The 14,913-nt window shown below is 45.0% G+C and overlaps 1 protein-coding gene across 3 annotated transcripts; it reads left to right on the top strand.

The window, feature by feature from the left end:
- The first annotated feature begins 263 nt into the window (after positions 1-263).
- LOC149320673 (uncharacterized) lies at positions 264-13,461 on the top strand. 3 transcript variants are annotated; one of them, XM_089503331.1, is made up of 5 exons: positions 264-696; positions 4,346-4,552; positions 6,252-6,335; positions 7,062-7,182; positions 8,357-13,461. In XM_089503331.1, the coding sequence occupies exons 3-5, from the start codon at positions 6,270-6,272 to the stop codon at positions 10,321-10,323; spliced, it is 2,154 nt and encodes a 717-aa protein (XP_089359457.1). In that variant the 5' UTR covers positions 264-696; positions 4,346-4,552; positions 6,252-6,269; the 3' UTR covers positions 10,324-13,461. The 3 variants fall into 3 exon arrangements, with proteins under 3 accessions (XP_089359457.1, XP_089359441.1, XP_089359448.1); XM_089503315.1 differs by having other exon boundaries at positions 4,346-4,863; XM_089503322.1 differs by lacking the exon at positions 264-696 and adding an exon at positions 979-1,491 and having other exon boundaries at positions 4,346-4,863.
- Positions 13,462-14,913: the final 1,452 nt, after the last annotated feature.

The raw sequence follows: 14,913 nt of genomic DNA, 5'->3' as shown, positions 1-14,913 counted from the left end.
CCTTCCTTCCTTCCTTCCTCCCTCCCTTTCTTTCCTCCCTTTCCTTCCTTCCTCCTTCCCTCCCTCCAGAGAGGCCCCTTTGCTCCCCTCCCTTCCCCAGAGAAAGAGGGTCCTCCAGGAGGAAACCGAGTCCTGCCTAGAAGGGCCCCTCTCCTTCCGGGTTCCCCGCAGAGCCTCTCTAGGAACCTCCTCTCGCTCTCCTTCGGTCTCGCGGCCGGAAGGGGCGGGGCCAGGGCCTAGAGCGGACCCTCCAGCTTCCTCTGTTGGGCTGCAGGTGGGAGGCTGGAGGAAGGAGCCCTCCCTCAGGAGAAGAGCCATAGAGTTGGGAGGGACCCCTCCCCAAGGGCCATCCAGCCCAGCCTTATTCTGCCATGCAGGAACTCCCTGTCAAAGCCTCCCCTTTAAGCCTCTGCTCAGAGGCCTCCACCTCTTTGAGCTGGAGACAGGAGTAGTCCAGCTGGGGCCTGACCAAAGCAGGACAGAGTGGCCCTATTGCTTCCCTTGCTCTAGGCCCTGTATTTCCATTGCTGCAGCCTAGAATCGCATTGGCCTTTTTAGCTGCCGCATCACACCGTTGGCTCACCTTCAGCCGATTGGTCAGACAGCTCTTCCTTGGGAGGCTGCTCCTGGGCTCCTGGTGTGGAAGCGCATTGGGGGAAAGAGGTTCCTGTGGGGTCCAGGATGGTTTGCGCCAAGGTAACTGCTCAGTTTCATTCAGGCCTGGGTTTGTTGGGGGCGTCGATTTAGATTATTTTAAATCTTTGTATATTTAGCATCATAGAGTTGGAAGAGACCGCAAGGGCCATCCAGTCCAACCCCATTCTGCCATGCAGGAAATCCAAATCAAAGCATCCCTGACAGATGGCCATCCAGCATAGAATCATAGATATGTACATGCTGAATTGTTATGAGGAACGCTGTGAAAAGGCTGGGGGCGAAGTCGGGGCGTGCGTCATGTGGAGACATCATCATCATCATCATCATCATCATTATTATTATTGACTTATACCCCACTCTTCAGCCAAGGCTATCAGAGCGGCTTACAATTTGTAATCCTTAATGGCCGGTGTGCAGAGCGCCTGAATTAATGCACATCCAGGATGCCTTCTGACAGGGCTAAGGGCAAAACCACCCTCGCCTCTGAATCCATCTACACCAAGGCAATCTTAGCTATGTAGAGTTGGGTACCTTGGAGGTAGGGCTAGAGCTGGTCTGCTTAAGGACCCCCAAACCCTTTGTTTAGTGTGCTAGTCAAGATCTGAGCGTCCTCCGCGTCACTTTAGACTTTGATTTAGCTCCGACCCTCAGCCGCTTTCCCAGTCTCTTTCATAGGGCTTGGCTCCTGAAACCTCCATTCATCATAAGGAGCAGCCTCAGGCCTCTTGTCTATAGCCACAGCTAATCCCTGGATTCCTGAGCTTCTTGGGTGTTTATCTCAGGAACATCTTTGGGAGCTGGCGAGGTTTAGACTGCAGAAGAGAAGGTTAAGAGGTGATATGATAGCCCTGTTTAAATACTTTTTAATTTATTTATTTATTTATTTATATAGCGCTATAGATTTGCACACTGCTGTACATAAAAACAATAAATATAAAAGAGTAAACCTGCCTATGGCGTACAATCTTAACAAGGGATGCCATATTGAGGAGGGAGCAAGCTTGTTTTCTCTTGCTCCAGAGAACAGGGCATGGAATAATGGATGTAAACTGCAGGAAAAGAGATTCCTCCTCAACATTAGGAGGAACTTCCTGACAGTAAGAACTGTTCGACGGTGGAAGACGCTCCCTCGCAGAGTGGTGGAGTCTCCCTCCTTGGAGGTCTTTAAACAGGCTGGGGATGCTTTGATTGAGAGTTCCTGCATGGCAGAATGGGGTTAGCCTGGATGGCCCTTTTGGTCTCTTCCAACTCTTGAAATACTCTGTCTCTGCCAGTCCCTTGTTTCTAGCTACCTTTGTGGAAACAGGGGTAAGATCCTAGAGTTAATTAATTAAGCTAATTGAAATTAATTGAGCTAATTCAAATTCCCCAAATCTAAGTTCAAGTCTAATATTATGTTTTAAATGTTTAACTTTTTACTGTTTTAATTAGGCTATTTTTAAAAATGCTTTAAAGTATTTTTATATTGTGAGCCGCCTTGGGTCCCTTTTTGGGACCCAAATAAAATAAATAATGGCTGGCCAAAGGGAATGATTAATAGCTAGGGCTGCAATAATGTATCAAAAGCTAATGGAAGTAAATCGGAATCAGCCAAGGCTTCAGCGAAAATAACAGGAAACAGTTTGCTAAGCTAAGAACAAATTTAGCTAAACACGGGAAGGAAGAACAGACTCAGGAGACTATCACAACGGCAAACGTGACTGAAGCACTATCGCACAATTGCGTGAAGATGTTCAGAGGAAGTCATAATCAAGTCATTATCCTGCAAATAAAGAGGAATTATAGTGCCACTTTTCATTCACGGGAAAGCCCAACAATTCCTCTTCATTCACAAGATTATGATGCAATTGTGGCAACATCTAAAAATCTTTGTGCAATGGCACGATAGAGATGGGAGCATCCCACTACGCTCCCGTCACTTTTGCCAGTGTGATAATCTCCTAAATGCTCGGCAGAAACGAAACCAGTTAGAATTAAAACAAGGGAGCTGGCCTCTTAATACCTGCCCTATGGCTTATTAAACCCTCATTAACATATTAATTTTGACACCCCTTGGCTGGCATTATAATTTGGGTCCACCTTTGGGAGCATGCTCAGTAGAACCATAGTGATGTCAGAGGTAGGCAGGGAAAGAGGGGGTGTTATCACATGTGAACTTTATGATGAACATAAAGAAAACAAAAATAATGAAAAGAAGTAAACTCTTCTAGAACATGGCCACATAGCTGAAAAAAGCCACAGAAAAGCCAGGTGTAGAGTTGGTTCCTGTTGCCCCATGGAAGCCCTTCTGAAGAGGATGTTGAAAGCAGAGAGAAAGAGGAGCCCCATGTCTTCATCCTCTGAGGCCTGATGTGTCTGTCAGATGAGGCAAGCAAGTGGGGGGTGGCTAGGAAGGGCAAGCAGAGACTCTCTGGGCAACTGTTTCTTAGCTCCTTAAGATAAATAACCCTGTTTTCCCTGCAAGGTATCTTGACAATGTCCCTGTGAAGGATTTTGGGATGGAAGGTGTTGATCTGGGGATGTTTATACCTGGATTCCTCCAGTCCAGTGCTCTGACTGCTGCACCCGCTTGCATTTGCCAGAGGCACCAGATGCTGGCAGACAGCAAGTGCTACCCAAAGAAAGGTGGGGGGCTTAGCTTAAGCTTGTAAGAGGCTGGCTAACTTTAGGATTCTTGACATATGTGTATACCAGTATTCACTGAGGAGAACTCCATTAGGTTTTATTAAGACATATGCAAGAGTTCAGTGAAACACAATAATTCAAACATGCCCAGCATTTAGAGCTAAATAAAATGGAAATTGGATGGCGGAGTCTGAGAGGTGCAGAGGAGTGATAAGTACCGTTTGGAAGAGGAGAGCACAGAAAGCAGGAGTGGTTAAGACTGGGGTCTAAGTGAGTGGAGAAGAGTCTTTCTGGGCCCATGAGGGAGTTAGGTTTTGGAACCAATATGTATATATGAAATCCTACCCTCAAGGGGTGTGCTATCTTGTAAGGTAACAAAGACCCAGGAATGAACATTGGGATTCTGGGGAAAAGCAGTCATCGGATGAGGACAGCCCCAGGCTGGATGGAGAGGGCTGTTGGCGGGCAGGTGGACCAAGTTGGCTTCTCCTTCGTCTCCTGGTGCAAGAGGAAAGGGCAAAGGGCCTGGGCTGAGGAAGGAGTCAGAGCCCCCATTGAGCTTGGATTGCAGCATTACCTGGGTCATAATCTCAGTCTCCACTCCTTTCTCATGGGAAATACACCTGGGATTCCAAAGGTCTTCTTGTGACCTCTTAAGAACATGTTGGCTCCAGATAAGAAAACATGGAGACCCCAAATACAACGTGGCGTGTTCATGGGATTCCACCTTGTCCTTTACGTCAAGCAGAAAAATGTCTCGTAAGCACTGTAGAAAGATTAAAAAACAACACTATTGCTGCTGACAGAGATGGGCTTACAAAAGGAAAGGTACCAAAAAGGGATGCTAATAGGGACAGAGCAAGTGGAAGATGCTACATTGTAAATGTGTGTAATAGTCTTGGTTTCTGGTTATCCTCATTGTCGCATTTTTGAGAGGGAGATAACATTTTGAACGTACAGACGCAAGAACTACTTTCTAGCTTGGATTTAGCTGTAAAATATCTCCTTTTCTCAAGAGGGTCTTCAGAACAGATCATTCACAGGATATTTGTTTTCTTTGCAGACCTTGGTGTTTCTGGCAATTTCACCTGAGACAGAATCTAGTAAAAGAGGAACATGGCTTTTTGGCATGTTGGAAAATTCCTGGCTGCATCGATGCTAAACTAAGACTCAGTCTGCTATAATTTAGGGGAAGATTTCACGTTGGTCATCTAAGGACAAAAGAAAAGAGCCATGCTTCTGTTTGGAGGAACCATACAAAAGAGCTTGGGTGAGAAAATATTCTGTTCTGAGGTCCAGCGCCAGCACTTCAGGCAGTTTGTCTTCCAGGAGGAGGCTTTGGGGCCCCGGGAGGTTTGCAGCCAGCTCCACAATCTCTGCTGCCAGTGGCTGAAGCCAGAGAGACTCACCAAGGCTGAGATGATGGACCTGGTGATCCTGGAGCAGTTCCTGGCCGTCCTTCCCCCAGAGATGGGGAGCTGGGTTCGAGAGTGTGGAGCGGAGACAACCTCCCAAGCAGTGGCCTTGGCAGAGGGCTTCCTCTTGAGCCAGGCAGAGGAGGAGAAGCAGGGAGAGGAGCAGGTGAGCTCATTTGGAGCAGCTATTATTATTATTATTATTATTATTATTATTATTATTTTAAAGATTTTGAAATAATTTCAGCAAACACAGTCTTCTTAATGCAGAAAAGAAAGAAGGACCTCTGATCAGTCAAACAGCAGATCAAATACAGCCTGTGTTGATGGTATTATCTTTTCTCAGAAGACACCATCTTGACTGTATTGCAAAATGCATTAACATCCAAAATCCACAAAACACTGATACCTTTGATTGGCCAACCAAAATGCACAATATACATGAGGAAAGCTTTCAGAGCTCCACTGGCTTCTTCATCAGGTAAAGGTGTTAAGAATCATACAGGATAATTTTTTTAAAAATGGCTATGTTAGTCTCAGGTTGTTTTTGATGTTCTTGGGGGTATATCTATGCAAGCCCTTCCCTCCTCCTGGCTGCCTGGCACTGGGAACAAAGCCTTTCAAAGTCCATGAGCTAACATTTAAATTCCATTAGCAAGGTCTTCTGACATCCCAGATATCTCCACCTTTTATGAGCTAAAAGCCCTTTTTGTTATTTACAGAACATTAAATCTCTCAAGAGAAGCCTTCATAGTTTTGAATTTTCAATAAAAAGAAACCTCCATGGTTTTGCATCTTGAAGGTATCATGGTTTTGTAGATTTTGGATGTTATTGTACCCAGAAGAAGCCGTTTGTAGCCAGATTACTGACTCGGTTTGGTTAGAGGAAACCTGTGCCTCCCTTTATAAACAGGTTTGGCAGTTACTGATTCAGTTTCAGGCCCAGTTCAATGGGCTGATTATGTCCTGTAAAGTTCCATTTGGAGGACGAAGAGGAGTAGGAGAGGTCATTTCATCCTGGTCCTCTTTTGAAAATTCCTGAACAAACTGACGCTTAATGTGAACAATAAAATAGAGTATATAAAGCAATCTCGTAGCACCTTTGGACTAACTGAGAAAGAAATTGTAATCAATTTTGGTAGACTTGATATAGACGTAGTCTATGAAAGCTCATGATACAACTTATTTCGCACAGTTAGGCTCAAAGATGCTAGAAGATCCATTTGCACACTCATATTTCAGACTTGCATGCCTAGGTCTCTGAAGAAAAAGGGGCTGCTAGTCAGACAAAAGGCCGATCAGAGAATAGGGATGCAACCTGTGTTGGGTGGAATGATCTTTCCCCAGAAGACACAGGGTTACAGGGAACCGGTGACTCCCCTTTTAAGCAGGTTTGGTGGTTATTGATTCAGGATAATGTAAATCTAGCTACCACTTCCCAGGTTGTTTTCTAGAAAGCATCTACAATGGTGATAATGCCGCACAAGGTCTTTCCTCTTCGTTTCCTAATTCTTGTCTCTTCACCCTCCCTTCCCATTTCTGCTTCTGCTGCAGGACTTGTTTGTGAAAGAGATGGCTGAGAAGGAGAAGTGTCCTTTTGAATCCAGTCAAAGGCAGCAGCCGGAGTGGATCACACAGGTCAGAGAAGGAATGTCCTCCTCAATGAGTAAGGGCTAAGAGGGTAATTGCTTGTTTGACTCCCTCTTCTCAAATATGTCTGAAATATCTGGACTCCATCAATTGCTGCACTTGAAACATTTTGTATAGGCTAACTAGCACTTTGGAATTACAGGCATACCTCAAGTTAATAAAGCCTCTGACAGTAAAGTATATTTTACAAGGACTTTTTATGCTGGATTAGCCTTTTTTTTTCCTCATCCTCTTTGTAGCTAGGTTTTTTTTAGCAACATTGGGACTAGAAGGATGGTGAAGGAGGATGGAAGAAGATCAGACTTCCACTATCCAGTTACAGTAGCATGTCTGCAGAAAACAATGCAATAAAGCCGGATGTGAGAAATGGTGTATGTTACATTTGCACATGTAGGAGGGACTGGAAGAAGAGAAAGGCTTTAGAAATACTCTCTATCCTTTTTTCATCCTCCCAGGAGGCGGAATAAAGGCTGGATCTATGAGTACAAACACATCTCTTGATCCTCCTGGATTCAAAACAGCTTCTCAAGTGAGCCATGGAAGGCGTGGGCTGGGTCCCCATCTCCCTTTGACTGCAACCTGGTCCCCACAGAATTTTGTCCTTTCCTTTTGCTTCTATCACAAGTTGCCACTGTAAGGGGCTTGTGGATAGCATCTTGTAAGCATTTCAGTTTTCTTGAGCAATATGAAAGAATTAATTTTCTCTTTCTGCAGGTGACCTTTGAGGAGGTGGCTGTGGATTTCACAGAGGAGGAGTGGGCCCTGCTGGATCCAGGCCAAAGGGCCTTTCATTGGGACGTGATGGAGGAGATTCTGGGGACCCTGTCCTCTCTGAGTAAGACTCCCTCTTTCTTGTGATTGTACTACTTACGAGTGCTGAAAAATGACTGGCAGTTCTTCTTCAGTCTTAATAGATTAATGCAGACTGAGTGGTTTTCTTTCAGCTTTGCTGATATTTTTATCCTTTCTTCCCAGAAAGGCCTTCAGTAGCAGATTTGGTAAAAATCACAGAACTCCTGAGCATGGACCACTGGGAGGAGTGTTGGGGGTCTCACTAGCGGTATCCCCCTGCAAGGGCCTGCTTTGCCTCCTCCAATTGCCACTGTGGCCCCATCCAACCACCATTAAAAATGAAATGAAAGATTAGATTGTTAAAGGCAAGTGAGAAGATGGAAAGAGAAAGCTGCCACATTTTGGTTCCTTGCTCCCACTAAGTCCTGTTCCTCCCACTGAATCCTCCAATGGATATAGAGGGAGAACCTTCCAGGGAGGGGAGGACTTGGAGGAAGTGGCTGCCATTACTTGCCCTGATCTTCTTGCCAAAAGACGGAGAAAGCCAAGCCCTGGTGTGGAGGCAAGGGCTAGTTATGGTAACCTTTAGGTGAACCTGCCATGGGATTTTTATCAAGATTTGTTCAAAGGCAGTTTGTCATTGCCTTCCTCTGAGGCTGAGAGGGTGTGACCTGCCCAAGGCCACCCAGTTCGTTTGTATCCTGGTCTCCAGGAATCCTAGTCCCGTTAGATAGCAAGGGATTTTCACATGCTCTCAGTATAAGAACAAATTTAGGAACCAACTATACAAAACTGAATTAGATAATGAAGGTACAGTTGGAGGTACAGTTTGCCAATTATTTAAGAGACACCATTTTACTCTTCTATTGTATTTAATGGGACGTGAGTAACCCCAGCTGATAGCAGTGGCGTTCTGTACCTACTCTGTACTTTGCTGTCTGGATATTTTAGGATTAGAAATTCCAAACATTTTTTAAAAATTTATTAGGACACTAGTATAGTCAGCCCTTGGTATCTGTGGTGCTTCTGTTCTGGACATCCCCTACAAACACATGAATGGTTAAAAAAAATCTGGACCTCAACTCCAGTTTTTCCCAATTTCAGATAGATCTCATGTGTGCCGCCATTGGGGAGAATGGGGTGGGGCCATCTGTTGATGCTTCAATCTGCAGATGACAAGAGAGGTATATCTTCTGAGTACTTTCTCTCCCTTCCAGACAGTGATGGACAACTGAAAGAGTACAATGGGAAATCATGCCAAACATTGATGCAGAGAGTCCAATGCAAACAGGTAAAAGAGAAGGAAAGAAAAAGTGACATTGAAAACAAGTGGAGGACCCCACACTCTTCTCCAAAAGATGATGTTTCTGGAACCCCAATCAAAGGAAAAATACAGAAACAAAAGGAAAGAAATAACTATGTTCATCTTGCACATGACAGAAATTTCAGCTCTAAAGCAAGCCTTACTCTTCACAGGAAAATTCAGACAAAAGAGAAATGGTTCAAAGGTGGTGAGTGTGAAAACAGCTCCAGTGTTCTTCCACTTACAAATATTTACAGAAGAATGAGACCATTCAAATGCTTGGAGTGTGGAAAACATTTCACTCAGAAGACAACCCTCAACTATCATCAAGTAGCTCACAGAAGAGAGAAACCATTTAAATGCCTGATGTGTGGAAAAGGTTTCATTGCGAAAAGTGACCTCATTCATCATCAATCAATTCATACAGGGGAAAAAACCTTTAAATGCCAGGAGTGTGGGAAAGGTTTTGCTCGGAAGATACACCTCTCTTGTCATCAAGCAATTCACACAGGAGTGAGGCCATTTAAATGCCTGGAGTGTGGAAAAAGTTATATTCAGAAGATACAGCTCACTTATCATCAAAAAACCCACACAGGAGAGAAACCATTTAAATGCTTGGAGTGTGGGAAATGTTTCATTTTGAAAAGAGACTTCACACGTCACCAAACAACTCACACAGGAGAGAAACCATTTAAATGCCTGGAGTGTGGGAAAGACTTCACTCAGAAGACAGGCCTTACTCGTCACCAAGTAACTCACACAGGAGAGAAACCATTTAAATGCTTGGAGTGTGGAAAAAATTTCGCTCGGAAGACAGACCTCACTCGTCACCAAATAACTCATACAGGAGAGAAACCATTTAAATGCCTGGAGTGTGAAAAAAGTTATACTAGGAAGACACAGCTCACCTATCATAAAAAAACTCACACGGAAGAAAAACCATTTAAATGCCTGGAGTGTGGAAAATGTTTCACTCAGAAGATATACCTCTCTTGTCATCAAGCAAATCACACAGGAGAGAGGCCATTTAAATGCCTGGAGTGTGGAAAAAGTTATATTCAGAAGATACAGCTCACCTATCACCAAAAAACTCACACAGGAGAGAAACCATTTCAATGCCTGGAGTGTGGGAAACGTTTCATTGTGAAAAGAGACTTCACTCGTCACCAAGCAATTCACACAGGAGAGAAACCATTTCAATGCCTGGAGTGTGAGAAACGTTTCATTGTGAAAAGAGACTTCACTCGTCACCAAGCAATTCACACAGGAGAGAAACCATTTCAATGCCTTGAGTGTGGAAAATGCTTCACTCAGAAGACAATCCTCACTCATCACCAATTAACTCACAAAGGAGAGAAACCCTTTAAATGCCTGGAGTGTGGAAAAGGTTATATTCAAAAGATAAACCTCACTAATCATCAAAAAACTCACACAGGAGAGAAACCCTTTCAATGCCTGGAGTGTGGAAAAGGTTATATTCAAAAAATACACCTCACTAATCATCAAAAAACTCACACAGGAGAGAAACTGTTTAAATGCCTGGAGTGTGGAAAAGGCTTCACTCAGAAGACAACCCTCACTAATCATCAAAAAACTCACACAGGAGAGAAACCCTTTAAATGCCTGGAGTGTGGAAAAGGCTTCACTCAGAAGGCAACCCTCACTTGTCACCAAGTAATTCACACAGGAGAGAAACCCTTTAAATGCCTGGAATGTGGAAACAGTTTTGCTCGAAAGACAGACCTCAGTCGTCACCAAGCAACTCATACAGGAGAGAAACCCTTTAAATGCCTGGAGTGTGGGAAAAATTATACTAGGAAGACACAGCTCACCTATCATCAAAAAACTCACACAGAAGAGAAACCATTTAAACCCCCATGACTAGGGCTCAGCCCCGGCTCACTCCCACTATCAGGTTCTTCCGGTCCTGCTCTCAAGCGGCCGAATGTCTTTGGAAAAAGTCCAGGGAGCCAGTCGATTTCATTCATTATAAATTCATCCTTTTATCTTTTTCATGCACTCTGTTTATGGCAAAACAAAACTATTATAAATCTTTGATCTGCGCTAATGAGAGGCACCTGCAGCGTTTGTTTTCCTGCTTCAATACACTACTAAAACCTTCCTCTCCCCCTGTCTTCTCGTTTTCCCCCACTGACTTCGCCAACTACTTCATCACAAAGTCACTACTATCCGATCTGAAATAGTTCCTCCTGATTTGCCACCTACCACTAATCTGGTACCTTCTACTAATAAATTCTCTGTGTTTCCCCCTGTTTCTCTGGATGAACTCTCTATGCTGCTAAACTCTTCCAAACCTACAACCTGTTCTCTTGATCCTATTCCCTCCCATCTCCTAATCTCTATAGCCCCTTCTCTCGCTCTCTCTGTGGGTTCCTTCCCTTCGGACTTCAAACATGCGTTCGTTTCCCCAATTCTGAAGAAACCCTCTCTCAACCCCTCTTCTTTGTTTAGCTATCGTCCAATTTCTCTTCTTCCTTTTCTTTGTAAGGTCCTGTAACGGGTAGTTTATTCTCGCTTATTGAGTGTCTTGAAGCCAACTCCATCCTGGACCCTTTCCAGTCTTGTTTCCGCCCATGGCACTCGGTAAACTCATCAGTTCTTTTGGTTTCTCCTGTCATCTGTACGCCGATGACACTCAGCTGTATCTCTCCACCCCTGAACTTTCAACGGGGCTTGAACAGCAAGTTTCCTCTTGTTCGACTGCCATCTCTCAGTGGATGCGGCTTCGGTGCTTAAAGCTCAACATACCTAAGACTGAGCTTCTTGTCTTTCCACCTAAACCCACCCTTCAATATTCCTTTTCTGTTTCTGTCGACGACACTTCTATTCATCCGGTTCATCAAACCAGCAGTCTTGGCTTCATTTTTTACTCTTCTCTGTCATTTATTCCCCAGATCCAGGCTACCGCCAAGGCCTGTAAATTCTTTCTGTGCAACATTGCCAAGATCCATCCATTCCTCTCAGCCTCTACTGCCAAGTCTCTAGTCCATGCCCTAGTGGTGTCACGATTAGATTATTGTAACCGTCTTCTGACAGGGCTTCCTCTCTCTCTCACCTCCATCCTTTAATCTCTGTCCAGCATTCAGCTGCCTGTAAGTGGGCGGGGCAGACGCTGCTGGTTGCATGCTGGGGGAAAATGAGAAAGTTCCCTCCAAGGCCCCACACGTGGGAAACAAACTTGCACGGTGACTGCCGTTGCAACAGTAAACTTTAATGAAACCAGGAAAACACCCTCTTCCCCAGTGAACAGTCAAATCTCAACTCAAACGTCTCCACCACTTTTCCCCTTAGTCCAACTCTGGTCTTTAAGGCCATGGGATGGCGTCTTCAGGTTCCACGCGGCCTGCGTCTCGGGCCCGGCGGCTCCCCAAATGCTTCTCTAAGGGCTCACATTCGGTCTTCTCCCAGTCTCGAGGCACAGGCCCTTGCTCCCACTGTTCGCCCTTTGGGTCCCACCATTCGTCCTCCAAGTCTCTCTCCTCCAGCTGACCCCACTCCCCTTCGTCAGAGTACGTGAAGTCTCCCTCCTCCCGGGGGTTCCTCAGCTTTACCTCCTTATGAGGGCCTCGCCTCCTGCAACCCATCCTCAACTGAAGGGACACAGGGATGCCCTCCCGTCTAGGGCTCCGAGTAACCTGCTCTGTCCCTCTCACATCCGCCACTCCCCGACCTCCTCTTCCGCAACTTCTCCCTCTCCCCGCGCATCTCTGTTCCTGCCCTTTTATCCCTCCAGTGTCTGGCCGCTCCTCCCTCTCTGGCTCCGCCCCTGGGGCCATCCCTCCTTCTTCCTCCACCTGGCCACATTCAGCCCTCCCAACTCTCCCATCAGCTGGGCCCCCCTCACTACACCGTATTATCACATCCGCTTGCTGCTTTGACCATGTTTCTCCTGTTTTATCCTCCCTTCGTTGGCTCCCCTTCTTCCACATCAAAGCCCTCCAGGGACTGGCCTCTCCTTACTTATCTGACCTTCTTTCTCTTTACATTCCTACTCGTACCCTCCGCTCTGGTAGTCAAGGTCTCCTGTCCCACCATAAGATTGACACTGCCCTGTCCTGGATTCGTCCCTTCTCACTTGCTGTCCCTTACTCCTGGAACCTTCTTCCCCCACATGCGCACCTCATCACTTCTCTAACCTGTTTCAAAATTGAGTTATATTGTTTAGAGAAGCGTTCCCAGGGGTGAGCCCCTCTCTGCCCCAGGATGCCTCGTTTTAACTATCCATTAAGAAGAAGAGCCTTCCCTCCAGTCCATCTCCCTTGGTCCAGGCCTCAGAGGTAGAGAAGAGCTGCTGGACCTGATACCCTTCCCCACCACCGTTCCCTTCTCCTTTTGTGCCGTGTCTTTTTAGATTGTAAGCCTGAGGGCAGGTAAACTTCTAATTAAAAAGATTGTATGTACAGCGCTGTGTAAATTTACAGCGCTTTCTAAATAAAGGTTAATAGTAATAATAATAATAATAATAATAATAATAATAATAATAAATGCTTGGAGTGTGGAAAGAGTTTCATTGTGAAAAGGGACTTCACTCATCACCAAGCAACTCACACAGGAGAGAAACCCTTTAAATGGCAGTAAACTGCGTTCTGTGCAATCATGAAGGCCACATGATCATAGAGTAGTCTCTGACAACGTTGGCTCTTTGACTTAGTAATCAACATGAGGACTGCCACCTATGGTCTGACACGACTTGACAACCTTGTCAACGGGGAATACCTTTACCTTTACTTGGAAAACATTTCACTCGAAAGACAAAATTCAGTCATCATCAAAAATCTCACATAGGAGAGAAACCATTTCAGTCCCAGAAATGTGGAAAATGGTATATTCAGAAAACATTCCTCACTCGTCATAAATCACACAAGAGAAAAGGAGTTTAAATGCAAAAACAATTAAAGATATTTGACTATTTAAAATTGCTGTGCTCTCCAGATGATTGGAAATGTTTTGTTTTTATTTCAAGTGTGCACATTGTTAGTTTGAATAAATTTGAATAGAACGTTTGATAAAAACATGTTGAACTCCTCTAAAGGAGACTCCACTAAACTCCGAAGGAGTGTGTTCCACAGCCCTAATGTTGAGGTGGAATCTCTTTTCTTGTAGCTTGCATCCATTGCTCCGGGTCCTAGTCTCTGGAGCAAGTGAAAACAAGTCACCTCCCTCCTCAGTATGGCATCCCTTCAAGTATTTAAACGGGCTATCATATCACCTCTTAACCTTCTCTTCTCCAGGCTAAACATCCCCAGCTCCTTAAGTCGTTCCTCATAGGACATGGTTTCTAGACCTTTCACCATTTTACTTGCCCTCCTTTGGACACGTTCCAGTTTTTCAACATCCTTTTTGAACTGTGGCGCCCAGAACTGGACACAATATTCCAGGTGGGGCCTGACCAAAGCAGAATAGAGTGGCACTATTACTTCCCTTGATCTAGATAAGATACTTTTACTGATGCAGCCTTAAATTGCATTGGCCTTTTTAGCTGCCACATCACACTGTTCACTCATGTTCAGCTTGTGGTCTACTTGGACTCCCAGATCCCTTTCACACGTAGTCTTGTTCAGCCATGTGTCTCCCATCCTATATCTGTGCATTTTATTTTTCCGCCCTAAGTGCAGTACCTTGCATTTCTCCCTGTTGAAGTTCATTTTGTTAGCTGTGGCCCAACTTTCTAGTTTATTCAGGTCATCTTGAATGTTGATCCTGTCTTCTGGAGTGTTAGCTACTCCTCCTAATTTGGTGTCATCTGCAAATTTGATAAGAATGCTCCCAATTCTGTCATCCAAGTTGTTGATAAAGATGTTGAATAGCACTGGGCCCAGGACAGAGCCCTGTGGGACCCCACTGGTCACTTACCTCCAGGATGAAAAGGAGCCATTGTTGAGCACCCTTTGCGTTCAGTCAGTCAACCAATTAAAAATCCATGTAACAGTTGCCTTGTCTACCCCACTTTTTATAAGCTTGTTTACAAGAATGTCATGGGGAACCGTTTATTGGAGGAGGAAGATGCCGACCTGGCCTGTTTTACGGAAACCTTGCTGGGTGTAGATAGTAGTGTAACCTGGGCTAAAGCCCTCCCAGCCGGATATGGCATCAAGAAGCAGGTTAGGGAAAGTGGGCGAGGGGGGGTTGCCTTGTTCCATAAAAGTAACATCACTCTGTGTCAGAATGAAGAACCTGTACCATAGACAATCAACCAGTCTGTCTTGTGATGAATAAGCAGAACTTTATTGATAGCTCCAAGATCAGTAATTCAACTCCATTCAGCTTTTAAGCTGAGACTGACACCCTCCCACACACACACACACAAAAGCAGTACACCCTCCCCCGTTGCTTCTATCCCTTTATGCTCTAAGTTTGCATTCCAAGCCACTGAGAGAGGCCTGCAAGGACACCAGATAACAGCCATCTGGCACCACTCAGCTCCTATGTAGCTACACTATACTAGCCATA

The sequence above is a fragment of the Sceloporus occidentalis genome, unplaced genomic scaffold (assembly GCF_023333645.1).
Source record: "Sceloporus occidentalis isolate IW3139 unplaced genomic scaffold, rSceOcc1.0.p SCAF_1, whole genome shotgun sequence".
In the NCBI taxonomy this organism is placed as follows: Eukaryota; Metazoa; Chordata; class Lepidosauria; order Squamata; family Phrynosomatidae; genus Sceloporus; species Sceloporus occidentalis.
This window is presented reverse-complemented; position numbering and strand designations above follow the sequence as displayed.